The 10039-nt window shown below is 35.9% G+C and overlaps 1 protein-coding gene and 1 long non-coding RNA gene across 3 annotated transcripts; both read right to left on the reverse strand.

The window, feature by feature from the left end:
* Positions 1-421: 421 nt before the first annotated feature.
* LOC116306530 (BPTI/Kunitz domain-containing protein-like) lies at positions 422-5626 on the reverse strand. Its single transcript, XM_089031690.1, has 6 exons — positions 5469-5626; positions 5048-5251; positions 3902-3970; positions 1934-2023; positions 1282-1475; positions 422-508 (listed from the first exon to the last, which is right to left on the reverse strand). Exons 1-5 carry the CDS (start codon positions 5512-5514, stop codon positions 1285-1287), a joined length of 600 nt encoding a protein of 199 aa, XP_088887816.1. The 5' UTR covers positions 5515-5626; the 3' UTR covers positions 422-508; positions 1282-1284.
* A 1855-nt stretch (positions 5627-7481) lies between these two features.
* Positions 7482-9531, reverse strand: LOC148910417 (uncharacterized). Of its 2 annotated transcripts, none has more exons than XR_016120038.1 (4): positions 9408-9531; positions 9093-9146; positions 8020-8249; positions 7482-7735 (listed from the first exon to the last, which is right to left on the reverse strand). It is a non-coding gene; the product is annotated as an uncharacterized LOC148910417 (long non-coding RNA). The 2 variants fall into 2 exon arrangements; XR_016120039.1 differs by lacking the exon at positions 9408-9531 and adding an exon at positions 9291-9309.
* Positions 9532-10039: the final 508 nt, after the last annotated feature.

Consider the following 10039-nt stretch of genomic DNA (forward strand, 5'->3'; position numbering starts at 1 on the left):
TCAAAATGCTGTCCTCCCGCGGGTGTAGCATGTAAAAAATAGTCTTGCATCTTTTCGAATAGATTTACTCAAGGGAGCATAAATAAAAGAGGGAAAATTCTTAACAACCGCGCGCCATGTAAATTCTCGGTTGGGCTTTTTTTAGTAACCGGATGCAGTTAAATTTTGCCTTACCCTACTCCCGTGCGTCATCAACTTGAGCTCGCGGGCGCTCTTTCCGTTTATTGTTTTGGTTACTACTAAAAACGAAACGGAAAGCGAGTGCGCACTCAAGTTAATGACGCACGGGAGTAGGGTGAGGCGAAATTTAAACTGCAAAATAGACAAGAAGCCAACTAGAGGAAAGATGTCTTAGATTACTCGTGTTGAAAATTCAGCTGGAAAGAAATATCTTAAGAAACCTATCAAGATTACAGTCTCAGACAACTGATTTTTTTATCATTTTTTATTTACAATCTTCATTGTTATGGAATCTTGTCTTGAATACTGAATACTTTCATCACTTGCTCTGCGAAAGAAAATAATAATAATCAAAAATCAAAAATCAACTAAAAGAATACTTTATTAGCATCAATACTTTCTAATGAGATGCAATTCATTTATTCATTTGTTTTTATCTTTTTTTCAGTATTCCCTCGAGTGGTGTTTTTGGGCTTGTTACGATAGCCGGTTGCCATGACAACACAAGGTAAAGAGAATGTTCAATGATAATCAAGTAAAACCAAAAGTTTCTTTGAATGACCACTCAGCTTTCCTCGCACAAGTTATTATTCTTGCACCGAAAAATTATAATTTAGAATGTAAGATCTTTCACATAGATTAATTGCAGCTTTTCTCACTTTTCTCACTGCTTTTTACGTCCTAATATCGCATTACTAGATTTCAGAATTCTCTTTCAAAATCCTTTTTGAAACGTTTTAACTCATTTGGTAGTCGTAAGATAATTATGTTAACTAGGCTAAAAAAGGAACTATAAAAGGATTATGCTAGTAACTGTTTCAAGATGTATATAGAAGAATTGGAAATTATTAATGAGTTTTTGTATTTATTAATTATACATTATTAATGCATTTTAGTTATTGGATACGATACGGTGAACATGAATTTTCATGTTCGAGGATATCCTAAATATAAACTGAATGTTTTCATCTTCAATTAACTACACGGAGCTTTGACACAGAGAAGTAAATGTTCTCTGGTAAAACGCACATTTCCACCAAAGCCTGGGGTTTCAAAGCCTGCTTTAACGAGGTTTAGCCAGTGTGTTTCAGTGCTACTTACGTGTTACATGCACGTGCCTTGGCAGTCACGCAACGTGAAAAAGTTGTTCTCATTTCCTCTACATCCGCCGTAATAAAACATCTCGCAACGTCCAGATTGAGAGTTGAAGTAGAATCGTGGAATATGAGCACGACAGTAGCCGATTTTCTTGGGTAGGAGACAGATATTTCCTTCGGCACTTGTTAGGGACAACCCTGGAATATAGAAATTATATAGATGCGTTGATGTTTGGAATAAGGAGTTCGAAATGAGTAGTGGGGAAATGAGAGGAACTGAGAAGAAGATAGAAAGGAAATTGGAAGGAAAGGAAAATAAAGGAAAGGAAAGGAAAGGAAAGGAAAGGAAAGGAAAGGAAAGGAAAGGAAAGGAAAGGAAAGGAAAGGAAAGGAAAGGAAAGGAAAGGAAAGGAAACAACGGAATTAACGAAGGAAGCAGAATCGATGAAAAAAGGGGGAAAAAGAAGATATAAAAGGCAGGAAGGAGAGTATTAAGCCAAAAGAGAAATAGAGAAATATAAAATAACGAACTAAGCAAGTGTAGGAATGGCTTAAAGGAAGAGAAAAACGTATAAAAGGAAACTGAAGAGCAGGAGTTCAAATAACTTATTTTTAAAATGTTGATTTTAACATCAAAAGATCATAAATTTGCATACCTATTAACAGCATGATACAAGGAAGAAAAACGGCCTTCATCTTGATATCAGTAATGTGAACTAACTTCGTTTCTTCAGTGTGAGTTGCTTCTAAATGATGCCGTCTTCATTCATTCGGATATTTATTACACACTACCACGTGACCACTATCACGTGACACGATTGAGAACTACACTCAATCAAAAATATTTTGATGTGATTCAAGGATGGCGTAACGCCCCGAGGTTGTTTCAGGGTGCGGTTCGATAAAATTTAAAAGTTTTTGAAGGTTGAATAACAGGACCTACTTCTCTTGTCACTTGTACATGTTGCCTGTGAGACTCACTTTTAACAATTTGTTTACAGATAGAAAACTAGAGCGCGTAACAGCACTCAAACACTTAAATCAATGTGAGAACATGAATAACTTTATTTTTTCTCTAAACATTTTGACGTAGATTAGCCTTTTTACACATTCAAGTTTTACTAGTAAAAATGAATTACCAAAACAAATAGTGTGTGAATTACCATAACACTAATAAAAAGCAATAAGGAATGAAATTAATATTCAGAGCGGAAAACTGTTAACAAATTTTTCTTGCAATGAACTACATAAAGACTGAGAAAAGAGAGAAAGAATTTTTGTATTTAAAATGGCTTCGGATCGCGATATTTGGATAGAATACGATTGAAGAATTGGGAATTGGGTTTGTATATCCACTTATTTTAGATATTTGATATTGTATGCGGTTAACATGAATTTTCACGTTTGAGAAATACATGATATCAGATTCAGAAGTCAATGAAGTTAAACATCGTGAATTCTTCGTTAGCAAGTGACGTCATAGTCGCAATCTTCGATGAATTTAACAAAAGGATTGTCAATGAGCTTTTTAGTTATATCTTCGAACAAGGAAGTCGTGTCTTTTGTTATTTTACTTCCTTGGGAATGTTGAAAAACAGCAATACTGTCTCGAATCTTACTGTCATTCACTCAGTATTTGCGTGACCAGTTTTTGCGTTTGTGTTATATGAGTTTGGTATGTGTACTTACGTTACATGCACAGGTAGCCCAAGCCAGGTTTCTGTGGTGTTATATTACAAGAAAATGAATGGTAGTTCTTAAAAGCCTTCATGAAATCGTCAAAATGTGAAATAAAGTAATTTAGAAATTTTAGCCGACCTTTGAAAAGCACTACCTCTTTCTCCCTGTGCAGTTTGTTATTAGATTAAGCTAGCCTGGGCTACCTGTGGTTACATTCACTTTCTTTGGTAATAATGCATCTTTAAAAAGTTATTCACCACCGTAATAAAACTTCTCGCATCGACCAATTTCACTAGGGATGCTAAGAAGGGATACTATGACAACACTTGAGAACGTGCTGGAAACCGCTGACTCCGCTACACGTCGTGGTTTCCTACGTTGCACTCAGACTCGTACCCAGTCGTCACTCACGCTATTTTCCTTCCCTTGGTACACCGCGAACTCACTAAATCCTTTCCATCAAACATTGAAGCGACTGGGTACGAGTCTGCGTTTCTCGTATTCTCTCAGGATCCCACTGTGTTTACTCAGAAGATCTTACCAGTAGATATGACGTTTAAGACGATTCTGATAAGCAGTTCTGGACAATTGAGAAATCCGATGAACATGAAAAAATTCTAGGCGAGAGACGTACGCACTTTTGAAATTAGCAGTTTATAAAAAGAAAATCTAGAGGGCGTAACAGTACTCAAATGAGCACTCAAATCAATGTGACGGCAAAAGAACTATCCTTTTTGTTTAAATGACTTTATTTCTTATTCAAACTATTCTTTGGCGTAAGTTAGCCTACTTGTTCGTTACACGGCTTGTTAGTTTGAAGATGTCAAAAATAATTTAAACCATGAAATCAATGTATCATTTTCATATTATCTTTATAAGTCTATTTTTCATTCACCCACGAATTTGTTAAATGTTAAGATTATATTTAGTCTAGTTTTTTAAACTTATCGTCAAGGTCTTCCTCGGTAACTCATAGTTTAGGTCCGTAGTTGACCTTGAGGAGTCTAGGGAACCTGGAAAAAGTAAATCAAAAAATCAGAATAAAGCCAAAATTAATTAACAATGAAACTGCTCTCAAATGTGTATTCATAATGCAAAGAGGACATGAACTAAGAGAAGGAATCCCCCCTATATAGCCTTGTAACCATCATGTGCACAGTTTGATGCTATTTTAAAACCATTTGTTTTTCTGCACGCGCATTTACTGCGCGCGCTCTACGCTGTTTGCTTACGTTTTTGGGGGTTTTCCGTTATTTCGACTCTGCCCTGAATATGAATGTGCACGTCGAAAGCTTGGCAAATGCGACAGGAAATTTAAGTAGTAATATGTTCAACTTTCTGGAGTATTTTTACATTTATTTTCCAAAGCTTTCGACCTACATCGTCATCTTGCGGGCAGATTTGAACATTTGAACATAAGAAAAGCACTAGAAAAGGTTAGCAAACAGCGTAGAGCGCGCGCGTACTATGCGCGTGCAGAAAATCAAACGATCAAATAAATGATATCATTGGATGATATTTTTAGAATAGATTCTAAATAGAATAGATGATGGGGCACGGGGATTCCTTCTCTTAGTTCATATTCTCTTGTAATGCTTTATTATCGTTATAGTCTAGCCCCTTTTCTCATTCCGAAAATACCGCTGTGTTTTAAGACTAAAGACTCATCTCCGCAGGCTTAGTCTGGCTTAGAGTAAATCATTTGCAAATGTCAACTTTAATGTAAAGAATGTGCAGCTTGAACATTACCAATGTTTTGAAATCCCACGGACTTTTAATGGTATCTGTGAATACCTGACTTATAAACGAGGGTAAGGCTGTGCAAATGAGTCAGTAGTCTTCAAAAACAGCGGTATGCATTGAATGTGAAACTGGTATATTGGTTACCCAGACTACTTTCCGACAAACTCTTTATACGATAGAAAATTTTGTATTATTCAAAATGTGTCCAATCCATACTTGGGTAAGAAATACGTTTGGTCAAAATTTGCCCAATCATCGGTTGGCTTATGCAAATATGGTCATATAAAAATCCAGTTCCAGTCCATTTTTCATGTAAACACGGCCTACTTACCTTTATTCGCTACCCTATCCGCATGCAGCCTCGCAACTTTCCAGAGTAGGGAAATTATTGGCGTTTCCACCACATCCTCCATAGTTAAAGGTCTTACATCTTTCTCTTGCCTTGTCGAAATAGTATCTTCTTATCAAAGCATGGCATAACCCTGAATCTTTTCCTAGATTGCATATATTCTTTTTTGATTGTTCCCCATTAACTGTGCACAAGAGAAGGCCTATAAAAAGCGCGGGAAAATAAGTGAGGCTTGCCGTCAGTAAAGATACTGAGCGAACTAAAGATTATCAACTCTGGACAGGAAAGAAACTCTTATTGATAAATCCCGGGGGAAAGTGAATTACATCCCACTGCCACTAAGAGACTCTCGTTTACAACGCGGGGGAAATAAGTTATTTTTGTTTTACAAAATGATAGAAAGAGTAAGTATTACTCACACGTTATTACCACTGTAGCAAAGAGCAGTTCTTTCAGAAAAGCCATAATGTATACTGATGCAGGAAGTTTAAACACTGTTAAATACAAGAGTGAACATCAAGCTTTATGTAACCCAACGATAAGTTTTTGCGCGCTGTCAGTGGTTCAGCTGATGGGTCGTGTGCAGGACGAATATCAGCTGATATTTCCCTTCTGATGTGATATCTATTCTGTTAAAAAAAATAAGTTAAAAAACTTAGAAAACAAAGAGACTTGGCGGGTTTCCAACCAAGTAGGAGTGATATAAAGCGACAAAGAAATATGCTGTAAAGATCTTCTATCAGGAAAACATTCAAGTTGTTACGTGAATGAATGCTGTTTTTCAACTGCTTTTTTTATGAAAAAACATGGAAAACGAAGACACTCTGTTTTCCAAACGAGTGAGAGTGATAAAAACGACCAAGAAAAAATAACTAGTTCAGGATCTATCTTCCGAATTCGTAAAATTGCACCCATAGGTGAATCATATAGGATTGCGCACGTGCTTTTCAGTATTGATACGTGCCGCTCTCAAAATACTGATTCAATATAAAATGTCTAAAAATAACCCGATATCTTATTCTATAATAGTAACCTGTGTAATGATACTAAACCACGATATATTCGCCTCAGACTCAGTGATTAGTTATTCCGTTAGATGGCATAGTGTTTGTTATCTAAGGCTGTGGCAGTGAGGGGGGGAGGGGGGGGGGGGTGGGTAGGTGAAATTGAGGGGAGATCGGGAAATTGCGGGGAGATCTTTAATGATAAAAGAGACACCCCTGGCCAAAAGAACAAATTAAGAACGTATCGCCTCTTCAAAGTTAGTTATGTGTTAGAAGGTTAACTAATAAATGTAAAAAATTTCAATCACAGAAGAGCCTTAACTAAGCTAAGAATAAGTAACTAATGACCTAGAAATTGAAAGAGGCAGATACTCTAGTTACAAGAAGGTAGAGGAAAGGAAGTGCTTTCATTGTACTGATATAATAGAAGATGAAAGACACTTCCTAATTAAATGTCCTCTATACTCTAAACTTAGAGAAGAATTTCTTATGCAAAATAACATAAGTAACTCCCTTACGGAGGACCAATTGTTCCTGAAGTTGATAGATCCTCCCCATATCTTACAATCAGCTGCAGCAAAATACGTTTACAATTGTTTTGCTCTGCGTAGTGAAAAAAAGCAACAACAACAAAACAAATAAAAATCAATACTTGTATGATATTACATAAAGATGATTAGGATTAGTAAAGCATTTTATCGAAATAATTATATGAACATTTATATATACAGAATATATATGTACGTATGACGTGTACGTGTGTAATATGTGAATATAGATATTATGCACATACATAAACATACGTATATATTCGTAACTTATTTGGATCTAAGTTGATGTGCAACTTTGTACAAAACGCCAAATATAATATGTCTGTCTGTCTGTCTGTCGGGAAAATTTTGGTAGGAAAAATTGGGGGATGGGCAAATTTTTATCAGAAAAATGGGGGGATGCACAATTTTTGGAAAAAGCTACAAGCCTTGCTTAGGGGGGGTCGTATTTTTTTGCATGACTTTAAGATAATTATTCTGGACATTTCAAATTTTCACCTGTCCCCCCCCCTCTGCCATACATTATGAACGCAGCCTAAAAAACACCGACTGCATGCAAGTTTCTCATCTATACAGACTAAAGCTTGGTCTAGAATATCCCTAAAACTTTCAGATAAGACCAGAGGTTGTTTCAGGGTTCGACCTGTTAATTAGCCGTGCTCTGACTTAGATCTGCCCAGAGGTTGCTTCAGGGCTTCATAAAATTTGAAAATTTTCAGTTGGAGGTTGAATAACAGGACCTACTCAATCTTTTTGTCGTTCGTACTTGTTGCCCGGAAGACTCACTTTTGACAATTTGTTTACATATAGTAAATCTATAGAGCGCGTGACAGCACTCATGACAAACACTAAAATCAAGCTGACAACATAAGAACTATTCTTGCGATCAAATGAATTTATTTTTTCTCACTTTACTTCCTAACGTAAATTAGCCTACTTTTTTGTTACACATTAAAGTTTTAAGACGTTAAAAATAATATGATTTATCTAATATTTAGTTACTTTTTACTTTATTTTTATACGTATATATTTTCCAATCCAACACAAATTTATTAACTTTTAAAACTATTATTTATTTAATTTTTTCCACTTCAAGGTCGTCTTCTTTCTTTGTCTTGGTCTTTCAAAACCCTGAAAAAAGTAAAACACAAGAATTAATAATTTGAAGCTAAAATTCAGAGGTAAACTGGTCAATAAATTTGTTTCGCAATGGATTGTTGTTTGGTTGCCCAGACTCTCCTCAGCCAAAGTTATCTTGGTGAGAGAGAATTTTTTAAATTCAAAATGGCGTCGATTCCGTCATATTTGGCTGACTTGATCGTCAATGGCCTCTCGTGGCTTATACAAATATGGTTATACCATATGGATATATATTGGGGTCTAGATATTGTATATTTTAGGCAAATACGGCCTACCTTTATTCGCTACCCTGTTATTCGTTACCCCTTACGCATGCATGTAGCTTCGCATTTCTGCCGAGTATGGAAATTATTGGCGTTTCCTAGACAACCTCCATAGTGAAAGACTTGGCATCTGTTTGTCGCAGGGTTGTAGTAAAAGAGAATGTGAAATCCGTAGCATGGACCTTCATCTGGGGGTAGGTAGCATGGGGACGGTTTGCCATGAACTGTGCACAAGAAAAGGCCTGTAAAACCCGCAGAGGAAAAAATGAGTTGATAGAGTCAATTTTAGAATCTCTACAAAATATCATTCTGACATGGAAATGGTTTCGCTGAATATAATGAACATCGAATCAGTCTCAGGACTATGGTCCATACTCTTGACGAGAAGAAGAAGAAGAAACACAAGTCATTCCAGCTATTCTTGGATCTTGGAATGACATGTATCCTATCGCTTTTCACCTATCGCCTATTTCCTTTTGCCTTTGGCGATGACAATGTTATTTGAATTAGGTATATACTACACGTATACAAATTTGGCAATATCTTAAGTTAGCAAGTGTGTGACCACCATATTTCTTTTTGCTCTTTTTCAGAATTAACCGTTAAGTAAGGTGTGCATTTTCCTGATTTAAACAACAGAGGTTTGCATACATACATACAGACGTTATTTAAGCACGGAATAAATCATCAGTCAATACATTTACATGATAGTTACTGTTTTACATGATTGCCGTGTGGGAACTAATATTCAAAAAGAAACCTGGTTCAATTTACTTTTAAAACTAGCTAATGAACCAGATTTTCTTATTTCCTGGGGTAAGTCATTCCATAATTTAGTGCCACTGTAATTGAATCTAGTTTAACTCCACTTTAGCCTGATTATCATTAACCTTCCCCACTCTCCCCATCTTAGTGAGCATATTGCATATAGTGGAGGCGCACATCCTTTGCATATTCAGACCCCTCACAATAACTCGTTTCTACGCTTCGCGTACCCACGAGTTAAAAATTAGGTTAATTAATTTCATTTCAACCTTCAGTTACTAAAACTACAATGTCAAAAAAAAAAAAATCTTTTTACTCACACGTTATTACCAGCGTAGCAAAGAGCAGTTCTCTCAGGAAAGCCATGATGTATACTGATGCAAGCAGTTTTAAAAACACAAAATTGAATATGGCAAAATATATTAACGAAGTTAGTGCAAACATGTTTCGACAGGAATCGAACAGAACAGAATCTATACGTGAGTTGTCAATCACTCTATCTATATGCCTGTAATTACCTCTGATATGGTGGGTGTTAGATTTAGATAGAATAGTTGTTATAACATGTTCAATGATCGATTATCCTATAAAGAGAACAGTGAAAAGCCAAAATTTATCATCTAGCTAGTGCAAACCTTTTTCCTTTGAATCACTATTTCGTTTTTTGGAGTAGAGCTTTTTTCTCTGTTGGAGTGTTTTAAGTGCTTCCTCCACAGAACCTTAAACGGTAAATTCCACTTCGATCTATGAATAAACTGTGCCATGTGCCTTTGATCAGCCCAGAGGGTTTTTTCCACAGGGTTCGATCTGCGAGTTAACCGTGTTCTGACTTTAAGAAACCAGACTGGTTTTTTACAGTTTCAATTCAATTTGACTGCGTGTTTTCTTCACTTTTTTTAATATTTTTTTTAACAGCTTTATTGAGAAACTAATATTACAATGTGTTGAATAGAAAAAAAGCTAATAGTTACCCAGAAAGGAAAGTCACGAACGGGACACGAGACCCATGCGAGGTGACCACCTCATGAAATGTTGAAATAATTAAACGTAAAAATATATGCAAAAAATATAACATTGTACGTAAGAATAAAAAATAAGAATGGAAAAAAAAGTTGGCTGGTAGAGGATCAGTTTTCTTAATTTAGGAGAGTGATATTTAACTGAAAACGACGATATCTTGACGTTGCGATTTCTCAACATTGTCAAATCATTATCCTTGTATCACAAGTTAACTGCGTGAAAGTGAGAATTAAACAAATGAACAAAT

Source organism: Actinia tenebrosa, unplaced genomic scaffold (genome assembly GCF_029948245.1).
Source record: "Actinia tenebrosa isolate PJP-AT-01 unplaced genomic scaffold, QUT_ActTen_1.0 PGA_scaffold17__23_contigs__length_9995812, whole genome shotgun sequence".
NCBI classification, from domain to species: domain Eukaryota; kingdom Metazoa; phylum Cnidaria; class Anthozoa; order Actiniaria; family Actiniidae; genus Actinia; species Actinia tenebrosa.

What these genes read in the sequence shown, in the direction of transcription:
- LOC116306530 (XM_089031690.1), bottom strand. Translation starts at nt 5,514, where the DNA reads ATGGCTTTTCTGAAAGAACTGCTCTTTGCTACAGTGGTAATAACGT. An exon ending in GAGGAAGACCTTGACGATAA is followed by an intron (nt 2,024 to 3,901) that starts GTTTAAAAAACT and finishes GGCATCATTTAG; the next exon opens with AAGCAACTCACACTGAAGAA. An exon ending in TTGTATCATGCTGTTAATAG is followed by an intron (nt 1,476 to 1,933) that starts GTATGCAAATTT and finishes TCTATATTCCAG; the next exon opens with GGTTGTCCCTAACAAGTGCC.